Source organism: Diachasma alloeum, unplaced genomic scaffold (assembly GCF_001412515.2).
Source record: "Diachasma alloeum isolate Michigan unplaced genomic scaffold, Dall2.0 Dall_scaffold_00192, whole genome shotgun sequence".
Lineage (NCBI taxonomy): Eukaryota > Metazoa > Arthropoda > Insecta > Hymenoptera > Braconidae > Diachasma > Diachasma alloeum.
In genome coordinates this window covers 1,618,688-1,643,936 of record NW_021680357.1, presented here as the reverse complement: position 1 = coordinate 1,643,936, position 25,249 = coordinate 1,618,688, and the positions used below count along the sequence as shown (strand labels likewise).

Here is a 25,249-nt window from a genome sequence, read left to right as displayed (position 1 = left end):
ATTGGCTTCCGCGAAGGTCCATCCCGCGGGATACCTTCCCACCACCTCGTCCCGCCAAAAGCCCCCGAGCCCCCGAGAATCCTCTGAATCAACTCCCAATGCCCCTCCGGCAAGCGTGACGCGCCGTACGTTGGAGGGGGAAGAATCGTCTCGCCGTAGGATTTCGCCAGTGGTGGGGGCGTCTAGTTATGAATGAGTCGGTAGGGCTGGAGGGGGGCGAGAAGGGGAGGTTGGCCAGTGGTGGGGGTAGAGTCCTAGGACCTTAAGCCCACGCTGGGAAACACCATGACACGGAATAATGGTGGGGAGGGGCGAGGATTGGCCTAAAGCGGGGTGAGCGGGCCACGTGCTCTACTCCTTTCAGTGACTTTACCCAATCGTATATAGGCAGTGGCACGCCACGGAAACGTTATTACAGTGTGACCCAACGTCTCAGACGTTCATCATCTGGTTAATTGAATCATTGGTGAGCGAAAAATTTTTCATTTGTCGAATTGGCTAGCGCCGATTGACAACTGAATATTTCTGAGGCTAAGGTAAACGGGGGAATTACCGGGGACTGACCGTTCAGTGGTTAGCTCTTGGGACAGCCGGTGATACTTCAACCACTCGTTGGAGATGTGCGAGTCAGTCACATTCTGACACTCGACGAGGCATCATCACGGTACTTCAGCCCAAGTTACGACTGAGACGTCAGTTGCGTTCATCCCTTGGCTGTCAGAGGAAGAATCAGTGCAACTTGTGTCGACTTGTGATTCCGCGACATTTTGACACTTTTGTGCAGAACGCAGCTCGACATTCGGCGGCAATTGATGCTGTTCATTAATTTTTTGGTGAATTAGATTTTTTTTGGCGTTGACCAGTGCTCGGTTGAGATCCTTGGGGAGTTGAGAGCGTGGGGTTTCGTGGAGTTTTGCCATGCTGTCATGATTGGTGAGGATACAGTGCTCGATCGACGTGGGATGGAGGAGATTATGACGAGAGACCAGAGGACAACTTATCACAGGGTTGAGAGGGCACCGGCTATTGATGACACGAGGACAATTAATTCGAAATGTGAAAAGGGGATTGCGGGTGGGAGGGTGTGTGCTAGGGGAAACAGGGAGTGTGATGAGTGCGGGGTGACTTGTTCGTGTGATTATGGGATTAAAAGACTTGGGAAGAGGTGGAGGAGAGGGACGACCTGCGGAAACACATGGCTGAGTAAGTTTTTTTTTGAAAATTCGGCGATTTTTTGACACGAAAATCAAGACGTGGTTGTTTTTTGGGGATATCTTTGGAGGGAAGGGAGGTGGCAAAATTTTTGTTTAGAGATTTTTTGGGGGAAATTTCGAGAGCTATAAAAAAGGTCATTATCAATTTTTTCATTTTTTACTGGGATCTCGAGATATTTAGGGAATACTAAATGGTAATTTGAAAAGTTGTTAATTCGAGGATTTTTCAAAACTCGTTTTTTAAAAATATTTTTAGATGGAAGGAAGATGGTGAATTTTTGTTAGAAGAATTTTTGTGGGAAATTTCAAGGGCTATAAAAAAAATTATTATCAATTTTTTGATACTTCACTCGGATTTCGAGATATTTAGAGAATACTAAATGTTGATTCAGATTTAATCGTTTCAATCATTATTTTTCATCACCAGTTTTTTGTGGATATCTCTGAATTTATGAGAGATAGGAGAAAAGTTGTTAGGACATGTTTGGTAGCCTTGAAAATTCCCTACGAAAAATGTATTAGCAAAAATTTTGTTATCGCGCTTCTATTCTAAGATATTCCGCAAAACCCATTTTCTAATTACTTTGGATTTTGAAAAAGTGGCGAAAACTTTTTGACATTTTAAAATCCTCAAAATTATTTATCATCGAATCAAGAAAAATTTGTATTTCGAGATATTTCACCAAATCGCATGTCCTCCAAAAAAATTATTAAACAGAAAAAAAACAAATGAATAAAAATGAAAAATAATGAATAAACGACAAAACAACGATTGACTATCGAGTCAGGTCCCCCCTCACCCCCTACCCCCCTTCAATTATACAAAAATCGAATTAATATTCCGTCGTAACAAAGAGCATGGCCCACTGTCTCTCATTGTCCCCGGGCCGTGTCTCAAGGGTATCGCTAATTTTTAAGGTGCTCCAGCATTTTTCTTCCTCAATTGAATGCCACCTCTTACAACAGTCGTATTACTCAGCCCATTGTCTCGCTCTGAGGCCCACTATTGCCGAAAAAAAAAGCCGATAAGCCGGGCGAATTGAAGCCGCAATGAGGAGAAAAAAATATATTATCCCATTCCATGCGTATTTCCACGCGCGCCCACGCGGCGGAAATCGATTGGCGCGCTTTTTAACGGCCGGAAAAGCCGTCGAGTCGTGCTTCGATTAACTTATCTCCCGTCGGTTCCACTCATCATCGATCTAAAGACTGTCATGAATGGAAGCCCCAAATTCGGTAGTTTTAAATTTAAATCACTAATTGATGGGGTATTATTGAACATTTTGATTTTACGAGTGAAGTCACTGTCACTCGGGATTGCAATCGTGTGAAATCCGTCGAAGACGAGGGAAAGGGACTGGGGGAAAAATAGATCATCTGAAAACGTCAATGTCTAGTGGCTGAATGGCATAATTCGGGTAAATGGGGTTTCCATAAAAAAAGAAGCTTTATTTTGAGGCTTTTGAAAGTCTCAAATGAAGATCTCAATTTAAAATTTTCAAGCTGAGACTTTCAAAATTTCAGTTGAGAAAAATTTGAGGTTGAGACTTGATCGATTGATTAAACTTTTTAACATGTCGACTGAAGATTTTCAGAAGGCTTAAATTGACATTGAAAGTCTCAAATTCAGACTTTTGAAATCGAAAAATAAGAAATTACTTTTCTGGTCATTTTGAAGCTGGAAAAAATATCTTGCCGGTCCATTTTACCCTATTCTCCTCTAGTGTCTTCAGCATTCAAATACTGACAACTTCTGTCTCAATATCAACTTTCTCATTTTTGATGATGAGAATTTATTTTTTAATAATGTTTATTTTTTCTAATGTTGGCGGCATTTTTTATCAACATTTCAATCATTGAATTTGTCAATTAAATTACGTGAGGCAAATTTGAAAAAAAAATCATCAATATTTCGCGTCATTAAAGTTACATTTTGCACTGAATTATTTTTTTTTTAAAGATTCGGTGTTTGTAAATAAATAATTGGAATTGTTCAAATTTTCGTAAAGCTTATTTAGTAGGCATTAAATTGATTTCCGGTAAAATTTTGAATATGAATAAATCTGTTACGATTCCGAACAAATGATTTTTATCGTGGAAAATTGATTATTTATAAATTATTTATAGAAATTACTTATAGTAATTTAAAAAAAAAAAATTTTTTTTCAAATACTTTGTCATTTTGTTTTTAAAATTTTTCATTTCCCTTGATGTTGGCAGTATTTTTTATTAATTTCTTCATAATTTCTCTCAACTTGGCATTTTCTTAATTTTCAAATGAAAATATCAAATTATTAAAATAGTTTATTCATTTCCGATGGCTCCAGTGGCTTGAGTTCCCACCAAGACCGTGATTAGAGGCACAAGGGGGCACAAAAACCTCCAATAAATCATTACGAAACAGCTTGTCGGTGTGTTTTATCCGTGAAATGGAGGCATCGGCGAGGGATGCGCAACGGGTAGTCTTTTAAAAAAATTCGTAAAGTCGTAAATAACGGTGTCACCTGGAGTGTACAATGATGAGCAAAGGTGTGTTTCAACCGAGAGTCCGGGGCACGTGGGTGGATGGATGCCCTCAGCCGGGGTATTCACTGGCAAGTATCATGTCACAGTGATTGCTGATTTAATATGGTTTCATTGATCCCTAACAAATAAGTTTTTCTTGCAATTGTCCCCATGTTTTTCATAGAAAATGTTTATAGTGTTCCCCGGCTATTGAAAAAAATCTAACTAGCTGTACTACACAGTTTAGGAGATAATAAATAATGAAATGCGGACTTCTAGCACGCGAGGCATAGGTCAAACAGGGGTTATGGGTACCCCCGAACTCAATTTTTCCATCTCACGAGAAAACGATCCTTACGATATTCTTAAAAAACGAATCCCTGGTAGATTAATAAATTATGAATTAAGTGAATTTTTTAAAAACTTTTTTAGGACATAATTTCGGCGACACTAAAAAATGGAAATTTCGTGAATTCATTTCTTATTTGATTCAAACAATTAATTAACAAACAGTTTATTCTTTTATTCAGACAGTAATTGTTGCCTTCATCAACAATATATGAGGAGAGAAAAACTTAATAACTTATGAGAATGCAATAAATCAAGTCATTTATAATTTTTTCCGGAAATCCGCAGGGACTAACTTTTGGCTGGTATTGTCTTCGGATATACCTTAAGGGCAAACGAAATCCTTGTGTCTATATGAACTTTTAGAATTGTCTTTTCTCGCAATTATTATTTTTCATTTATGAAGCTACTTCATTGACTCAACAATGCAATGATCGAGTTGATAAAGTAGTTCCATAGATGAAAATTAATAACTGTAGGAGAAAACACAATTTTAAAAGTTCATATAGTGACGGAGGTTCCGTTTCTCCTTAAGATATTCAAAAGTTTTAATTATATTCAACTCTAGAAAATGAAAATTTCGCGAATTCATTTTTTATTTAATTCAGTCAATTGATTAACAAATAATTTCTTATTGGATTCAGACAGTAATTGTTGCCTTCATCAACAACATATGAGGAGGAAAAAATTTAATAACTTATGAGAATGCAATACATCGTCATTTAGAATTTTTTCCGGAAATCCGTAGGGACTAACTTTTGAGTGATATTGTCTTGGGATATACCTTAAGGAGAACCGGAACCCCTGTGTCTATATGAACTTTTGGAATTGTCTTTTCTCCTGCAATTATCATTTTTTTTATTTATGAAACTATTTCATTGACTCAACAATGCAATGATCGAGTTGATAAAGTGGTTTCATACATACAAATTAATAAATAATAATTGTCTTGGGATATACTTTAAGTGGTTGATTTCATGCGACTGCACGAAAGTTTTTCAAATTCTGCATTTCACCTGTTTGTATAATGGAGTGAGGGCGAAAATTAGAAAAATTATCGGAAGAGTCAAATGGCCCTGAGGGTCGTTCTGCTCGCATTTCCTACATCATTTAAAATAATCAATTATTAATATGTTAAAATAGCATTTCCTACATCAGTTAAAATTGAAATATGCCCGAGACTCGCGGTATTTTTTGCAGAACATTACCTCCGCCCACTCCTCGATATTTCCTCAAGTGACAAATTCTCATTTCCCCGCCTGAAAGAAAACAATCTAAATACAAAGAGGAAATAATCCAGGCAGTGCCTTCTATTCTACTCCGTCCCGCGACGCCATTATATCAGAGTGACTTGACGTCACGTTTCGCGGGCGAGCCGATGAACGTATTAGTCACCTCGCGACCTCCTCTCGCGGTTCGGTCTGAGGAGTCAAGCAGGCGCTGGCAGAATTTTCGACAGTGAAAATTTCAATCAGCGGATTTTGCAGGGTCTAAGGGTCAAATGATTATGTGAGTCAACTTTTTTCAAGCCCGTATGAGGGGGCAACCCCCACCCCGCTGCGTCAGGAATCCCTTCTCAATCGCGTGATACAATCGCGAGATTTTTAACAGTCTCGACTTGAGATTTTTGAAAATCTCATCTTGCGAGTCTTGAAAGTCTCGATTCAAGACTTTTTAAAAGTTTTAAATAAGTTTAAGACATTTAAAATTCTGAAACAATAATTTTGAGACATTTAAAGTTTTACAAATCTTAAATAAGTTTGAGTCATTTGAAGTTTTAAAAGTCTTAAATAAGTTTAAGACATTTAAAATTCTGAAACAATAATTTTGAGACATTTAAAGTTTTACAAATCGTAAATAAGTTTGAGTCATTTGAAGTTTTAAAAATCATAAAAAAGTTTGAGTTATTTGAAGTTTTAAAAGTCTCAAATAAGTTTGAGCCATTTAAAGTTTTACAAGTCTTAAATAAATTTGAGTCATTTGAAGTTCTAAAAGTTTTAAATAAGTTTGAGTCATTTGAAGTTTCAAAAGTCTTAAATAAGTTTGAGTCATTCAAAGTTTTAAAAGTCTTAAATAAGTTTGAGTCATTTGAAGTTTTAAAAGTCTTAAATAAGTTTGAGTTATTTAAAGTTTCAAAAGTCTTAAATCAGTTTGAGTCATTCAAAATTTTAAAAGTCTTAAATAAGTTTGAGACATTTAAAGTTTTGAAAGTCTTAAATAAGTTTGAGACATATAAAGTTTCACACGTCTTAAATAAGTTTGAGATATTTAAAGTTTTACAAGTCTTAAATAAGTTTGAGACATTTAAAAATTTAAAAGTCTCAAATAAGTTTGAACCATTTAAAGTTTTAAGTCTTAAATAAGTTTGAGACATTTAAAAATATCAAGTAGAGACTTTAAAAGTAAAGCAGAAATCATAAGTCTCAAAATAAAGCTCGTTTTCTTATGTAGATTCGCCCAAAGCGAATCTTCCGCAGATGATTTTCCGATAGTATCAGCATTATGTCAGAAAGCGAATCAACTATTAGACTATTACTCGGACGTAACAAAGCCTGCTGTCGAGCCCTTCGTCTTTCATTCCATCACGATGTACATCGTTTTATTCCGGGGAAGTTGCTTACACGCATCAAATCAATTGCGAACACCGCTATAATTACCTTCTTCCTTCGATTTTCGAGAAGTCGTCGTTTAATCGCGCAACCGATTTGGCTTTTTTCATTGAATAATTCGACCAACGATTTTCGCAATTAAGAGAAACTCTCATTCACAATTATCACTAGATAAAAAAACTGGGAGTGATGAAATTTGAAGAGAGTCGGGCTGTTCTGGCCCTTCAATCTCAGCGTGTTGTCAACCTTGTGAAATTGTTGCTGAACGACAATTTTTTATTTCGCAACTCCATGTGTAAACTCACTTAACCCCTTGTTACCCCGATACTGCTGCATATGCACGACCTTGGTTCCTCATTTTATTCATCAATGGCACGAGGCGGAAGGGGCAGGAGGGGTGGTGGCCACCTGTTGAGCCGATTCAACAAGTGGTTTAAAGCACGTACACTTTGAATGTTTTGTCCACCCCATTTCAATCAATTTGAGATTCAAATTTATGGCCGATTTCATTCATGAATTCTATTGGTTTTATTTCACATGCATTTTTTCCTATTACTACACTGTGACATTAAGAATATTCAAGTACTTTGGCTATTTTTTCTCCCGTGAAATGCTTTTCTACTTTTGCAGTCGAACATCAGAGCTTTCTTTCGAGCTCCATTTGATTTTATTATTTAAACGTTGCAGGTTTAAATTTGAATCTCGATATTGAACCGTTAGGAAACATTTTTTAAATCTGAAAAAAAATGCATTTGTTTTTCTTTTGGAGGAAGATTGATGAAATGATTTTTAAATTGCAATTTTTGAAAATTACGAGTGTTTTCTATAATCTATAAATAATTTATAATATTTTTGGGAATCGTAACAAATTTATTCATATCCAGAATTTTATCAGAAATCGATTTAATGCCGAAAAAAATAAGGTTTTTGAAAGTTTAAAGAATTTCAATTATTTATTTATAAACAACGAATGTTTAAAAAAATAATAATTCGGTGCAAAATATAGTTTTAATAACGCTGAATATTCACGATTTAAAAAAAAAAATCTCACGCAATTTAATTGAGTGATTTGATGATTGGAAATGGTTGCATTCATCTAATTCGATTTGGAGGGAAAAAAAATTATAAAATGTAATTTTTTTAATTTCAGTGAGGATTTAATAAAATTTTAGTTAATCGAAAAAATATTTATTTCAATTTTCATGGACTAATGGAACTGAAATGGAACGTTCCGTTGATTTTTTCACGATATTTTGAATTTTTAATGACGAAATTCCTTGATATTCCAGTGGAACTCTAGGAAAGGTGGACTCATAATTAAATTTATAACCCTGATTAAATTTATCGACTGAGATAAGAGTAATAAATTCACCCCAAAAAGTAATAATTTTCACAAATTTTATTAACCAATTTTTGAACTTCATTCGTTTTCCGCAAAACACTTTCATTATCAAGCCCAAAATCGTCGCCGTAAACCCCCCACTCCCAACAATCCCCAACATATGCAAAATTTACACAAAAAATAATCCTCCAATTATTTTTGAACCCCAAGAACCTCAGGAACGCGAGATTCTCAAAAAACCCTTTGCCGTCAACCTCCAACCCAAGTGTGATACCTATAATAAATCCCGCGGAACGCGCGTTTAAATTTTTCCACCGCGACCTACCGCAATGTCGCCCCACCGCGTTATTCCTACACACTTGACACACGCGGAAATTAACCATCCTCACGATCTCGAATAAGAAGTTGAGGGAGGGTTGGTAAAGGAGAACGCACACGTCTTGGTAAAGAGTATCGAGTAATGGGGTATAATTGTCGAGAGTAATGCGAGGACAGTGCCGCCATTATCGCATTTTTCCGCAGCTTCTTCTCGGGCTTCAATGTCCAAGATGATGCCCCCTTCAGCTGGGTTAACGCGTTACCTTTTTTTTTGTCATGACAAAGCCAACAGTCGGTTTCTCAAGAATTTCACTGGAACGTCGTGATGCTGGCTTGTGCTTAACTCCCCGGTTCATCCGTTTACTTGTCTCCATGATTAAGTGACAGGAGTCCAACTTGCTTCACATGTTGAGTATCAGTGCTCTGATACAAACTATGAGAGATTGTTTTCACGAGTGCTTGAGGAAAAATTAATGACGTAGAATAGCTGTGAAGAGGAGATCCTACAGATTTATCCAGGTGGATACATCTGGTCATTAGGAGGTAGTTAATGAAGTCGGATAAACGAGGTTGTTTCTTCCACTCCGGTGGATCAAACTTCCCGTTGGAGTCTCAGTAACACTGAAATACGTCTTTCTATTTATAGCTAAATTATATCAATGACGATTGCAAACGTCGAGATGAAGCATTCCTCTAGACCTGACGTCCGAGACGATTCGTCCACTTGAGTTGATTCTTCTTGACTAATTTGGTTGAAAAAATGACTGTTAAGGATCTTATCATCCTTGAGATCCTTGCGACCCTCGACACAGACGTCAACAGAGGACCCTTTTGACGTTCGAGACATTTCATCCACTTGACTTGACCCTTAACTGATTCGTTCATTCTCTGCTTTACAGTTAGACAGCCAAAAAGACTGATAAACGAGGTCGTTTCTTTCACTCCGGTGGATCGAACTTCCCGTTGGAGTCTCAGCAACACTGAAATACGTCTTTCTATTTATAGCTAAATTATATCAATGACGATTGCAAACGTCGAGATGAAGCATTCCTCTAGACCTGACGTCTGAGACGATTCGCCCATTTGAGTTGATTCTTCTTGACTCATTTGGTTGAAAAAATGACTATTAAGGATCTTATCATCCTTGAGACCCTTGTGACCCTCGACACAGACGTCAACAAAGGACCTTTTTGACGTTCGAGACATTTCGTCCACTTGACTTGACCCTTAACTTATTCGTTCATTCTCTCCTTTACAGTTATATAGCCAAAAAGACTGATAAATGAGGTCGTTTCTTTCACTCTGGTGGATCAAACTTCCCGTTAGACTCTCAGCAATACTGAAATACGTTTTTCTATTTATAGCTAAATTATATCAATGACGATTGCAAACGTCGAGATGAAGCATTCCTCTAGACCTGACGTCTGAGACGATTCGCCCACTTGAGTTGATTCTTCTTGACTCATTTGGTTGAAAAAATGACTATTAAGGATCTTATCATCCTTGAGACCCTTGTGACCCTTGACACAGACGTCAACACAGTATCCTTGACGTAATCCTCAACTAATTTCTTCATTTTCTCCTTTACAGGGTTAGGTTGCCTACTATTGACCCTGTTTGTGGTATCAGTACAGGGTGCACCAACAATGACACTCGAGAACAGACGACTGAATTCTCCCGAAAAGTGGATGAATCCTTGTGGCGAAGGCTTGCCAACAGAGGAGAGTGACGGTGAGCCAGAGTATGGTCCCCTAACTGACGCCGAATTGCTGAACATGGTGGCAGTTCAAGCGAAAACTGCTCTCAATCAAGCCGAAGGGTTCAGGGACAATTACGTGAGTATCATTACTTTTTAACTCTTACTAACATTCATTTCATCACCAATTAATTCCAAATCTGAGATCGTCTTCCCTCAAAATTGTCAGTTTGTATCAGCTGTCTGCCTTCACCAATTCGTCTTGAACTGGTGACGACCTTAAGCTGCTGCTGTCTCAAACTTCTCAATTTGGATAAACCGTCCACCTCCACCATCTCATCTCCACTGAACAGATCATCAAAATGATCCTTCACGTAATCCATTCCGAGGGGTAGATCACAACAGCCAAGCGTGAACATGTAACACGCACGCTATTCATTCTTTTACGACCCACCGCAAGCACAATCGCCCAGTTTCTAATTTATTCCCCACGCGTTTTGTTTTGATTACACCGGTATGTCCCCCCTGCAATCACTCATTTCGGTCAGAGCCATGGGAATTTCCAAGACGATTACTCATTCAAAACGGACTTTGCTGGAACTTGGAATACCACCAGGATATCCTTCTCTCCAGCAGTCTCCGATTACCCCGAGTTCTTCAGAAGGATCAACGCATCATTGCGGTATTCATCTCACTTCCATGAACCACAAGTGACCCATTAGATCATCGGGAGGGGGATCCGTTTCAGCTATTTGTGAATCTCGAATCAGCGTAAGAAGCTGTTGAGAATAGCCAGCTGTATTCTCGATAGCTTCTTGTTAGCTTCTTGGGAATACGTTATCTCAGGGCACAGCAGGTGTTCTGATACCGAACTACTTGTGGCGTCCCACTGTCTGGTGGAACTGTGACGTCAGCTCAGCAATTCTGCTCATCAGCATCCTCTGAAGTGGAAAATAGACCGAATCAGCGATTCCTTTGCGCGAAGGGGTTCATTTCAATAGGAACAACTGTTTCAATTTCAGATGTGGTGGCTTGATTTAAGCCACTCTAGTCTCGTTTTTGCATTATTCATTTTTGATGACTTGATGAAACGATCGGTAAATTATAAAGATTTCAATAAATCAGAATCGGAAGCTGTCCCCCACTCAGCTTGTCCTTTGGCCACACCGTTCACATGGCTACTCTGGCTGCATACTAAAGTGCAGACCGGATATACAGCACGTCGGCAACTCGTACATCGGGCCTGGAGATTCCATGCCGCCGTAGTAGCTTCTCCTCGGGATATCGCAAAGACGTGTTTCACTCCCCCCTGCGCTCCCTTTAGTCTGGCTATCTGGAAAACAACAGTGATGGGAATCGCAAATGTAGGGAGTCGGGATGAAAATATTCGTACGCTTTTTTCGGCTAATTGGTTACGGTTTGCATACGTAATCCAGATTTTTTCGGGGGATTATTAATAATAACCGGTTTACATGAGAATTCGCTCGCGGGACTTTGTCGTCAAGGTTAACTCTCGCTAGGAATTTTTTTTATGGGCAGAGACTGTTTTAGGTGAGAGGTATTCGGTGAAAACTAGGGGCTTCGAGACGTCTCAATTTAAGGAGATCAAAGTGTCTTTTACAGTTTGGTACAGATCGCGCTGTAGATTTAACAGTTTTCAATTATCAAATTTGTGAATACAGTTGCGTAAGACAAATTTGAAAAAAATCATGAATATTTAGCGTCATTAAAATTACATTTTGCACAGAATTATTATTTTTTAGACATTCGTTGTTTATGAATAAATTAATGAAATTTTTTAAACTTTCGGAAACGTTATTTTTTCAGGCATGAAATTCATTTTTAGTGAAATTATGAATATGAATAAATTTGTTACGATTCCGAATAAGTGATTTTTATCGTGGAAAATTGATTATCATTGCAAAAGTAGAAAAGCATTTCACTTCAGAAAAATGCCCAAAGTACTCGGATATTCTTAAGACATTAGATCCAATGATGAAAATTTCGAATGGTTTAAAAATAAATAAAGTATTTGGAACAACAAATGTGACATAAGTTTACAACGAAAAGACCTAAAGTAAAACACTCAGAATATTTGGAATTAATGTTTTAATTTGAGACAATAAAATTACTTTAATTTGGGGAAAGAAAAATTTTAGTTTAAAGTAGAGGGCAGAAGAGTCTTAATATGAGACACTATTTTTTCTAATGCACTTTAAAGACTAGTGTCTTTAAGAAGTTATAATTTAAGATATTAGACTCAATAATGTATCGTATCTGCTTAAAAATACGTTTTTTCCGTTTAAAAAAAAAACGTTTGATAGACGAGACATTCTCGTGATGTCTTCAAATACAAGTCACCAAATTTAGGAATTTTTTCTGTCTCAGTTCAAGATATTTGAAAACTGTTTAGTCATTATTGGAAAAAAATGAACGAAGTATTTGTCAAAACAAATCAGTAGCGCAGTGGTAAAACGCTTTAAGTCGACTTATCCCCAGTTGAGTTTTTGAGGAATAGTTCGGAATCTGAGGGAGTTAGCGGAATTTTCGTATCTACATTTGTTGTAGTTCTCAACCGGCTCTACAATAAAGGTTATAACAAAAATTTAGCTGTCCCCCTTAGATTCCGAGATATTCATTGAAAACTGGTCAATAGTCAAAATTGACTTGTACCACTTTACCACTTCGCTACTGAAATGTGACACAAATTTAAAATGAAAAAAATTTGGAATTCATGTTTTAATTTGAGACACTAAAATGACGTAAATTTGCGAAAAAGTCTCAACTTCAGACACAATTTTTTTTTTCAAAATCCACACGTAAACTGATCGGAGCCACCGTCGATGCTCCTTTAAAAAAAACACCTCCAGCATAAAAAATTCGAGTGCCTAATCGATCGACGTTCATTCATGCCAGTTAATACATTCGAATGCACCACAATTACATGGTGCATCGGATTACTACCAGTTATATGATAGGTGGAACGAAAGAACTATCACCGTGGTATTGGGCGTGTTGCACATCGTGAAGGCATTGTATTATCATAATAATTCCTTGAGTCGAGATAAGAGTGCACAGAGGACGTGAAATGATCCCCGTGAGCTAGCTGACGCAGTTGGAATCTCGGCTCGATGAATTGTTTGGGATAATATGCAGTGTAACATTGCATAATTCGTTTTTGGGGCGCGTGGCAATTGTGGGCATGTGAAGAGGAGAATATAATGGTTTAGGGAGATTTCGTTGAAGTTGGTGAGGACAGAGTGAAGTTTTCAAGACCTTTATTGTTGTCGTAATTCACTGTTGGCCTAGAATTTTGCATGATTGCTATAAAAATTGTGGTTATTGGGCTGAATGTTTAGTTTACCAAGCTAAAAATGAAGATCATTGCTCTAAAAATCTAACATTGTCCCAAAATTTGATTAAACATGATGAATTCGAACGAAAAATTGACTATTAATCTAGGATTTTAGGCTATTGCTCTAGAAATTGAAGCTGAAAATTAAGATTATGAAGTTAACAACGAAGTTTATGGTCATGAAAATCTGACTTTTTTTTTTTTATATTTCGGCCCTTTCTGCCCTCTGATTGGCTAATCGGCCCTATCCAACCCTATGCATGCGGCTGTGGATTCTACACTGCACCGCATTCGCACTTCTATAGAACATAGGAGTAGCATGGGAAACCACAGGAAACCCATGCCGGTACAGGCGGTCACTATATTAGCGACCTCCCGCTCGCCGGAGCCTCCGGTTGAAAAACTCGGTTCCACGGGGAATCGAACTCAACCTTTCGCACACTAGGCTCGCACCTAGCCGCTTCGGCCACCGAAAAATTGCTTAAAGTTACTTAATTGATGAGGAAAATGAAATATTGATCAACATTTTCAAGCTATTCTTTTAAAAATTGTGTTGATTGAATAAAAAATTTAGATTATCAACCTTAAAAATCAAATTATTGTCCTAAAAAATCTTGCACTTGATCAATTACTAATCAAAATTGATCGTTGACCTAGAATTTCCCACAATTGCGTTAAAAATAATGGCTATTGGGCTAAAAAATTCAATTATCAAGCTTTAAATCTACACTATTACCCTAGAAATCGAACTATTATTACAAAAATCCACAAACTTAACCAACTAGTAACAAAAATTAATTGCTGACTTATGATGTCATGAAATTGCTCCAAAACTTTAGAAAATTTCATTAAAACCGGCGAATACTTCAGAACCTTCAACCAAAAAATGACAAAACTATCCAATATCCTCTCGGTCATGTCGCTGCCCACTTTCTAGTACAGCTTTGAAACCCTCCTCACGCCAATACACAATTAAATAGGCGCCTGGCACACACGAGGGACTCGCCAACGGTGAGTTTAGTCACCGATTAGCCGCCGGGATCCAGAGCGATTTGCATTTCCACGTACTCTCATTTTCCTCAAGTTAATTTGGCTTCAGTCCGTCCTCCAACAGCTGACTAATCCCGAAGTGCCTTCACTAAATCAACGGCCGGATTACAAACCGGGGAAACAGTGCGTGAGAATCATCGACATCTCGCGCTGGAAAAACTAGTGTTTGAAATTAAGACATTTTTGCAGTTCGATGCAGAGTATTATGAAGGGTCTAGCGGAATAATTATGGTGAAAATACCCACAACGAATTTTGAATCGCCAATTTTTTCTGTTATTTATAATGATGAAATACGCCTGCATGCAAATTTTCAGATTTTTATTTGCATTCCTGCCAGTTTTATCGCAAAAACATCTCTTTCTAATGTCATGGGTTTCAGCCGTCAAAAAGGGTCCTAAAATCTGAAAAAATTCTGAAAAATCAGAAACATATCAACATTTACGGGACACTTTTTAATTTATTTTTTTACAATAATTTTTATTTAAAAAAATGATTCAGTTTTCAAAAATTTATTTTAACATGATTAAATGAAGATACAACTTTGAAAAGAATCATCACCTTTTATTTCATATTTTTCTATTGAATAACGTGAAGAAAACTTTCATTTTGAACAACAAAAAAATTGCATCAATTTTCCCCCAAAAGTAAACATTCTAATTTTTTTTACTGATTTTTAAAATGTTTTCTTACGGTCCAATATCGAGATTCAAATTCAGACCTGCAAACTTGAATAATAAAATCATTGCAAAATGTTCGGGAACTTGAAGTCAAATGGATTTCGCTGAAATAATAATGACAAAATATCTCTCGATAAACTTCTCTCGATTATCGAAAGCAGAGCGATTATTCACATTTTCAAATATTCATCGAAAAATTCATTTCCTCGTAATTTTTTTCATCAGCCCATTTTTTGAGCCCAAGCAAGACTTCTTTGAGAACTCATTCATTTTCTCTCATTGTTCGAATCTGTTTTTACCCGGAATCTACTCGGAAATTTGCCTCCCCAGACAAGATAATTAATCCCATTCCGGCTCTCGCGATGATCAGGCCTTTTTTCCCTTACGCAATAGCAACTGAAATGTCCGGTATCCCTTCGAGGTGGCCGTGGTCCTCCGAAACACTGCCGTGCTCTCCTCCCGGGATTTTTCTTTGTCTCAAAAAAAAAATATTGAGGATCGAGTTTTGTTGAGGGAAGACGATACTTTAGCCCACGACCTCTTGTTTCGACATGTGCTCCTACCTCTCATGGATGACCTCATCCAAGAGAATGGATCGATCGACCGTTTTTACTAATTTTTTTTCTCTCTCTCTCTCTCTTCGGTTTCCCCTCGACAGATCAAACAGACGTTTAACACCGACTTTGCCGTTCTGCACTCGGAGTGGAAGGACAACCACTATGATTGGTTGCCTGGGCCCGATAAGATACCAAAACAACTTGGCGAGCCACTGGCCCCGGAGTACCTGAGCAAATTGGGATTAGAAATGGTATGTATTACTGAACAATTAAGTCTTGCATTAAGTCATGATCCAGTGAGTTCATGCGTCGAAGGATTTCAACTCGAAAAGACCTTTCAAATTCTCACGAACTATCAAATATTTACGCCCTCTTTCCAAATCAGCAGCGAAACGATAAAACGGTTTAAGTCAATTTTGGCTATTCGTCAGTTTTCAGTGAACATCTCGGAATCTGAGGCAGCTATCAAAATTTTTGTCATAACCTTTTCCGTAGAGCGAATTGAAAGCTACAAAAAAGATTTTATCAAAAATTTCGCCATCTCTCTTAGATTCGCAGATATTTCTCGAAAACTCATTTAGGCTTGACGCACAACACGAGACGATTGTTCAATTTTTAATTCATCGCTTTGCTCCTCAGCTTGACAATATTCTGCTTGATGTCTACGAGTACATGCAGACATATGCAGTTGGCCTGGAACAAATAGTCTGGGACCACGAGGATCACCGACTCGAGTTCCTCCAGAAGTTCAAGGACACTGAGTCAAGCCTCCAAACGGTAAGTTTCAACCTAAATATCTTTGAAATATTGAAGTCTTCGCTTCACTGAACAATCGATAAATACAAATAAAATAAAGCAAAGGCCCAAAAAAAACTAATGACTTGAAAAAAAAAATAACAATAAAGAATTGGTGTCAGCTTTCACAATGGCAGAGCGCTGGCCTAGCAGGACGAAATGCCGACGGGAAGCAATTTCGCCGATTTAACGATAGCATAAAAAAAATCCATAAAATCACAAGAGAAGAATTTTCATTCATCATGTAATTTTGGTTAATCTCAAAGTTAATGAATCGAAATTGTTTTTTTTTAATGTGTAAACATCTTACCGGGCGCCTGAACCCGGAGTAATTTAGTGGATCATCGAGTCAATTTCGTAACATCGAGAGGGCAAATTGCGCAACTTAATCTTTGAGAAAGAGAAAAAAAAATTTCTTGATTCAAGTAGATCGGGACTTGATTCAAGTATTTTGTCTACTCGATCCAAGTATGTAAACTACGATTTAATCTATCCGAGTTTTCGACTCATATTGTTTAGAAAATAAAATTGTGTTATGAAAAACTGACGTCTATTCGCAATCGCGTTGATTCAAGTACAAGAAATGCTTACTTCAAGTACAAGAGGTACTTGATTCAAGTACGAGAGATACTTGATTTAAGTAGGGAAGCTACTTCAATCAAGTACAAAAAATTCTTCATTCGAGTACGAAAGCTACTTGATCCAAGCACCAAAGATACTTGATTCAAGTACAAGCGATATTAGATTACTTGATTCAAGACATACTTGATTACTTGATTCAAGTACGAGTGATACATGATTTAAGTACAAGAAATACTTGATTCAAGTATTTTCCGACTTGAATCAAATCGCCAACTCGACTTGACATTTTCTGGAAACACTGGATCCAATTCCATGAAATATGCTTAAAATGAGTAGAATCTCTCCTGATTAAATCAAGAAATTTTTTTTTGTGAAGTAATACGAATAAATTATACTATTCATTATTCCCACGTACTGTTTCTTATACGTATTTCATGTTATGTAATTGATGTGCAAACATCTCATCGGGCACCCGGATCCGCGGTAATTCATTGGATCATAGACCAAATATTTGTAACACTGAGAACGCGCACTCTGCAACTTAATTCTCGGGGCGTTCGTAAGATGTCGCTAATCGAGTTATTCCTGGTACAGACGGAAAATTATGAGGAATGAGTAAATGTAGGAAATAGGTCCATCGCGCAAGTCACGATGAGATGTTTACGCATAAATATAACACAATTGCAAGAAGGCTCGCTAGAATTTTTTATTTGTATTTCATTCGACAGTCGATGAGTGGGAAAAATGTAACACAGGCTAGTGGAGATGGTGCGATTTATGCTGATGTCGTTTGGCCATCGCTGTTGCAGGTGCTCTGTGAGCTGCAGGCTGCCCTGATTGAGCGTGGTGTTACACCAAGAAATAACATCAGTCGTAAAGCAATGTCCAATGATTATCGTGGTGCAATGTCATCACAAGCGACATTCAGAAATCTACGTGACTGGCTGATATTTCGTGACTACATGAATGCTTTGGAATACGTTGTAGAGGTGTTCGGACATTTGAGTCGTGCTGTTAAATCCTGAGGACGGCAAGGCGGAGGCCGGCGAAGGGGGACCAGACGACGACTCGGTTACTTAAGAAAATTGTCATTGAAACGTCTGGAGGCCCTACTATCTTAATGAGTAAATTAATTATGTTGATAGCTTTAGACTGATTGACAATGGCGAGCCATTGGTGTTTGGTGGCCTGGATCGTGAGACATTGGGTTGCATCATTGTATTCGGAATAATATGGCGGTCTCGTTCATTTCTGGAGCACAACAAAATGGCGGCTGTGGGAATTCGAGGTTAAGTGGGAAAATTTACGGTGGAAATATTAATTCTTTTGATAACGGAAAATTTGGGATTAAATTAGGTCTTAATTTAAGACTTGGCTGCTTTGAGACAACTTCATCTCCACTTTTAAGACATTCGTTTGATTAAATGAGTGTCTTAAATGCGTTGTCCCAAAGCTTAATGCATATTTTTATCATCACATCTTAAATTAAGACAGTTTAAGACACTATTTTTCAGTGCATGGGAAATGATCATTTTAGTCGGATTTTCGTGCTCCGAAAATTTTCGGTGGAAATATTATTTTTCTTGACACCGGAAAATTTGGGATTAAATTAGGTCTTAATTTAAGACTTGGCTGCTTTGAGACAACTTCATCTCCATTTTTAAGACATTCGTTTGATTAAATGAGTGTCTTAAATGCGTTGTCCCAAAGCTTAATGCATATTTTTATCATCACATCTTAAATTAAGACAGTTTAAGACACTATTTTTCAGTGCATGGGAAATGATCATTTTAGTCGGATTTTCGTGCTCCGAAAATTTTCGGTGGAAATATTATTTTTCTTGACACCGGAAAATTTGGGATTAAATTAGGTCTTAATTTAAGACTTGGCTGCTTTGAGACAACTTCATCTCTACTTTTAAGACATTCGTCTGATTAAATGAGTGTCTTAAATGCGTTGTCCCAAAGCTTAATGCATATTTTCATCACCACGTCTTAAATTAAGACAGTTTAAGACACTATTTTTCAGTGCATGGGAAATGATCATTTTAATCGGATTTTCGTGTTCCGAAAATTTGCGGTGGAAATATTATTTTTCTTGAAACCGGAAAATTTGGGATTAAATTAGGTCTTAATTTAAGACATGACTGCTTTGAGACAACTTCATCTCCACTTTTAAGACATTCGTCCGATCAAATGAATATTTTAAATGCATTGTTCCAGAGCGTGATGCATATTTTTATTGTCATGTCTTAAACTAAGACAGTTTAAGACACTATTTTTCAGTGCAGGAGAAATAATAATTTCAATCTGATTTTCATGCTCCAAATTGCGGGAGGAATATCAACCTTGTGATAACAGAAAATTGTGGCTTAAATCGTGGCTTAATTTAAGACATGACTGCTATAAGACAACATCATCTCCACTTTTAAGACATTTGTGCGATGAACTGTATGTCTTAAATGCATTGTCTTAAAGCTTGATACATTTTTTTATCGTCACGTCTTAAATTAAGACATTTTAAGACACTGTTTTCGAGCGCAAGGGAAATGATCATGTTAGTCGGATTTTCATGCTCCGAAAATTTGGGGTGCGAATATCAATTTTTTGATACCACAAAATTGAGGCTTAAATCGAGGGTTAATTTAAGACATGGCTGTCTTAAGACGACTTCATCTCCACTTCTAAGACATTTATCTGACGAAATGAATGTCTTGAATGTGTTGTCTTAAACCTTGATGCATATTTTTTCAATCCTCATGTCATAAATTAAGCCATTTCAAGAAAATAATAATTTCCACTCGTTTTTCATGCTTCGAAATTCTCCGCAGGAGTTCCAATATGGCCCTGGCTATGAAGAAATCGCGCGTATTTCATCTCCACCTTATATAGTCATGAAAATTCTTTGTCTCTAGGTTGTGCATCCGAAGGCCAATACCATACCGTGCGTCAAACGTACAATCAGTCTTCTTCGAAGTGCAAATGGAACTGTACATATTATATGTATAACTCACGATAGAATCCGTGTAATTTAGTAGGGAACGAAAAAAAAAATTGGTGAGTCGTTAGAATTTCCGCCCGCCGCCCCCACCCCCCGGTTTTCCGCCTATTCTCAATCTAATTATCCTTTTAGTTAATTTTAGGCCATTTTTGAAATGGTGGCATTACAACTCTACACAAAACTCACGTATTAACACCCCGTACACTTATCAATACTGAACATTTTTTCGTGTGAAGGGAAATTTTTAAACAATGATTGAGTACGAAAGGATTCGATGATCGAAAAATTTACATGATTTTTCATCATCTGAGATTTTCCGGAATTTTAAATTAAAAACAGTCGGGTTCGATAAATTTCAAATGATTCCGACAGATTCTAGCACTAGTTTTAGCCCCAATTAGTGCTGATCCTATTTATCGTCATTAACAAATTTTTATTATTCTCCGTGTGCAAGAATTTAACATTTTAATAACACGTGTCGGACTGATTTTTTTTATTTCATTTATTCTGAAAATCTCAAGTTTTACGTAGGTAACAAAATTTTATATTCATTTACATTTAAACAAAATAATTAACGCGGTTTTGTATATTATTTATTTGGAATGAGGGACAGAATAAAATGATTATGTTTGAAGGAACAAAGACAGAGAGTGAAAGAAGGGCATTGCCAACACGTATTTGACCGGGGTGTACGAGAGAACCCTGGCTCTGCAGTTGGGTTTATTCACGCGGTAAAAAAAAATGTAAAAAAATCACCAGCTAACCTGTACACACACTCTCATATAGATATATACAAAACACGTACACAGTGTTTCGCGCTTTCTTTACCTTAGAGACAGAATGTGAAATTAACGCGTGCGAAATATTGAGCCCTCGTAATTCTCAAGGAATCTCTCGTATACACAACTTAATTATAATTAATATTTATTAATTAAGTGTAGAAGTGTACTTGTATTTATTCAGATTATTTATTTTATTTTTGTAAAGGCTTTACACTCTGTATTCCCGACCCGATTTCTTCATTTAATTGAAGATTGAATTTGTGGGGGGAAAATAGGGGAATTCGCAGGAAGTGCTAGTGGCTTGAATTAAGACGGTCTTAATACGTTTAGGTACGGTAATTTAAGACGTTTTCGGTAAAGGGTCTTGAGGCTTAAATTTTAAGACATCCATGTCTTTTCGACCTAAAGTCTTATTTTCCGGCTTAAAAAAGGTATCTTGAGACATATTTGAGACCAAGATATTATTCCGTGTTTTACGTCTTAAATTGAGCTCTTTTAAGACATCGGGTTTTGAGGTTTTCAACTTTAAGACAGTCAATAGCGTTTGAAATCACCAAAAAATCATCCAATTTTGGGACATTTGGAAACATTTTCGTGATTTAAGACACTATTAAGACATTATTTCGTTTCATATCTTAATTTAAGACACTGGTTTTTGTCAGTGAACCCTCCCCTCATGAATTGGTATTTCCAAATTCAATTTTTGGGGAGAAAAGGGGGGATTAATTCACCGGAAGCGGTAATGCTTTTGGTTAAGACGGTCTTAATCCGTTTAGGCACGGAGATTTAAGACGTTTTTTGTATGCCCAAAAGAACAGTTGCCTCAAAAGTGATGAAGTGTCTTAAGTTGCGAGAGTATAAATCTCCAATTTGGAGGCTTAAATTTCATGTTTTAAATTAAGACCTTTTAAAACATTGGTTTGTGGAATTTTGAGTTTTAAGACACTCAAAAGCGTTTCAAATGATAAAAAAAACATCCAATTTTTGGGACATTTGGAAACATTCTCGTGATTTAAGGCACTATTAAGACATTTTTTTGCTTCATAACTTAATTTAAGATACTGGTTTTTTGAGTGAAACTCCCCCTCACGAATTCATACTTCCAAATTCCATTTTTGGGGAGAAAAAGGGGTTCAATTCACCAGAAGTGGTAATGCCTTGGGCTAAGACTGTTTTAATTCGTTTAAGCACGGACATTTAAGACGATTTTGGTATACCGAAAAGAGCAGTTGTTTCAAAAGTGATGAAATGTCTTAAATTGTGAGAGTATAGTCCAATTTGGAGGCTTAAACTTCAAGCCATTATTCCGCGTCTTATGTCTTAAATTAAGACCTATGCAAACACATGTCTTAAATTTGACCACTAAATAAAAAAACCGTCTCATTTCAAGATTTTTGAAATTTTTTTCGTAATTTAAGACACTATTAAGACAACGTTTCGTCCCATGTCTTAATTTAAGACACTAGTATTATCTGTAAAATATCCGTCCCCTCATGAATTCATCAAGTCGCGCTGCTGCTGTCATCCATCATAAACTATTTATAAAATTCACGCATTCATTTCATCCTAGAGAGACGACTTAATCTACTCTACTCCACCTTAGCAATATTACATTAAAAAATGTTGATCAATCAACGAATATTTCATCATATCCCGACGAGCTTATGTTCATCCGATAATTCTCAAAACACCGGATCACTCATCAATCAACTCATTAAGCACGAAAAATAAAGGTCTGAGATGTACATTCCCAATGCATCCCAGACTCGATCATCTCGTGTCTGTGATAAGCATCGCAAGCGTATTATATTCCATCGTAAACCAATATCACTATTATTTAATTTATTGTAACACCAGTATTCAATATCCGATCAATCGACTCTTAACTCGTATTGATGTTTTTTTTTAATTTTATAATTTATACAGTAATTTAGGCGCCACAAGAAGCAGCAGCGTTGACCTGTCTGATTACAATTAATTACCTAATTGTTTGAGATTACAATTCCCACATTAAAATCGTACGTTTCAAAATTACAAGACCAGCGATGTTGTTAGTACTATTACCATCTTTATAAATACAAAATATAGAACAAAATTATGCATTAAAAATTCCGTAATCGCCGGTGTAAATAAAAAATCAATTATTAGTCAATTAAAAACACAACAGAGTCAGTTTCATAATAACCCGCAACAAATAAATGTGACTAAACGTATAAAGAAATGAATTATGTGAAGGAGAAACTCGACAAAAAAAATTGTAATTTTAATTGTCAATCAATCGCTTAAATCGTATATATTGTATATAAAGAGATTCCGATATAAACTTACGGAAAGAAACTATGCAAAAATTGAAACTACAAATTATTATTATATATGTGGATATGTAATATGTATAAGGGCCCCTCCTCTCAGAATGCCCGCTCTGTTGTATCATATTAAACCAAAGACCGTTCAATATCGATAAACAGCCTTCAACAGTCTATTTATTGACCTCAAAATCCCATCTCCCACAATAATCCTAAATTGTCAACAAAAATAATGTACATCTGTTACCTGGATCCCAGGTATTTTCGGTGCAAACCCGAAAGACTTCATTTTCCCATGATCCGTGACGTTTATAAGATGTTGAACCCGAGAGTGTTTGAGAGGAAACGAGTTAGTACATGATCACGGTGCCCGACGGCCTCTGTCCCGTGCCGCCATGTTTACCAACGCTGTTAGCTCGTTGTCATCGCCCTGGCCGTGCAATACATTCCCCATTCGTTCTTGTTTGACATATCCCTGTGGTATTCCCCTCTGAGCCTCAACATGAGCCCTCGTCCCTCCTTTCGACCAGGTGGGGCCCCTTCCATCATTGAGGTGTCAATGTTTTAACTGGCCATTAACATTGGTTGGGACGGATTTTTCTGGGATGCCAAGTTGGCGCCATTTTCCAATTATCGGTATTGATGGGGTTGATGACGTACGGGGGAGTGCAAAAAATTCTGGAGGAGTGGAAAAATCATTCAATGATTTCTTGATTATTTTGGCAGTTGCAGGGGTTGCGGTGAACCTGTCAGTCGTTCATTGTGGAGTCGCCTTAAGGAGATTTCAAAATTAAGACGTCGGAAGCTTAATGTGATGTCCGCAATCATTGAGAGGAATTATTCAATTGTTTTTTGGTAATTTTGCAAGCTATGGATTGTCTGCGATTGTTTCATTGCGGATTTGCCTTAAGGAGATTACACAATTAACGCGTCGGGAGCGTAATGTAATGGGGGGATCTGTTAAGAACAATTATCCAATTGTTTTTCAATGATTTTCAAAATTACGATCGTTCCATCGCCCCTGCGATACTTTCATTGTGGATTCGCCTTAAGGAGTTGTCACAATCATCGCGTTGGAAGCCTAATGCGATGCGTGCAATTGCTAAAACCCTCATTCAACTGTTTTTCGATTATCGTAATAATTATAAGCATTACGTCGGGCTCGCGATCCTTTCATTGTGGATTCGCCTTACGGAGATATCGCAATTAACGCGTCGGAAACTTAATGCAAGGCTTGCAATTATTGAGGACAATTATCCAATTTTTGTACGATGATTTTGAAAATTACGAGCATTGCATCGGCTCCGCGATACTTTCATTATAAATTCGCCTTAAGAACTTGTCACAATCATCGCGTTAGAAGCCTAATGCGACGCGTGCAATTATTAAAACCCTCGTTCAACTATTTTTCGATTATCTTAATAATTATAAGCGTTACGTTGGGTGTGCGATCCTTTCATTGTGGATTCGCCTTTAAGAAATTTCGCAATGAATGCGTCAGAAGCTTAATGCGATGCGTGTAATTGTTGAGGACAATTATCCAATTTTTTACGATTATTTTGAAAATTACTGGCATTGCATCGGCTTTGCGATACTTTCATTGCGGATTCGCCTTAAGAACTTATCACAATCATCGCGTTAGAAGCCTAATGCGACGCGTGCAATTATTGAAACCCTCGTTCAACTATTTTTCGATTATCTTAATAATTATAAGCGTTACGTTGGGTGTGCGATCCTTTCATTGTGGATTCGCCTTTAAGAAATTTCGCAATGAACGCGTCGGAAGCTTAATGCGATGCGTGCAATTGTTGAGGACAATTATCCAACTTTTACGATTATTTTGAAAATTACTGGCATTGCATCGGCTTTGCGATACTTTCATTGCGGATTCGCCTTAAGGCGTTGTCGCAATCATCGCGTTGGGAGCGTAATGCGATGCGTACAATTGTCAAAACCCTCGTTCAACAGTTTTTCGATTATTTCGATAATTATAAGCGTTACGTTGATCTCACGATCATTTCATTGTGGACTCACCTTAAGGAGATAAATGCGTCGTAAGCTCAATGCAATGTTTGCCATTGTTGAAAACCATCATTCAATGCATGCAATTAA

General features: G+C 37.2%; 2 protein-coding genes across 2 annotated transcripts in view; both read left to right on the top strand.

The window, feature by feature from the left end:
• Window positions 1-926: 926 nt before the first annotated feature.
• Window positions 927-23,296, top strand: LOC107048455. The gene is made up of 5 exons (XM_029126800.1): window positions 927-1,203; window positions 9,927-10,171; window positions 15,774-15,923; window positions 16,312-16,449; window positions 17,859-23,296. Exons 1-5 carry the CDS (start codon window positions 927-929, stop codon window positions 18,072-18,074), a joined length of 1,026 nt encoding a protein of 341 aa, XP_028982633.1. The 3' UTR covers window positions 18,075-23,296.
• The window catches only part of LOC107048394, a 114,120-nt gene continuing 107,186 nt past the window's right edge, over window positions 18,316-25,249 (top strand). Inside the window, exon 1 of the mRNA XM_029126799.1 lies at window positions 18,316-18,337. Coding sequence (XP_028982632.1) covers window positions 18,316-18,337 — 22 coding nt within the window. The remainder of the gene's footprint in view (window positions 18,338-25,249) is intronic.

Excerpts from the sequence above, each read along its gene's own strand:
- LOC107048455 (XM_029126800.1), top strand. The coding sequence starts at position 927 with ATGATTGGTGAGGATACAGTGCTCGATCGACGTGGGATGGAGGAGATT. Across the intron at positions 1,204-9,926 it reads CTGCGGAAACACATGGCTGA|GGTTAGGTTGCCTACTATTG; the intron begins GTAAGTTTTTTT and ends TCTCCTTTACAG. Across the intron at positions 10,172-15,773 it reads AAGGGTTCAGGGACAATTAC|ATCAAACAGACGTTTAACAC; the intron begins GTGAGTATCATT and ends TCCCCTCGACAG.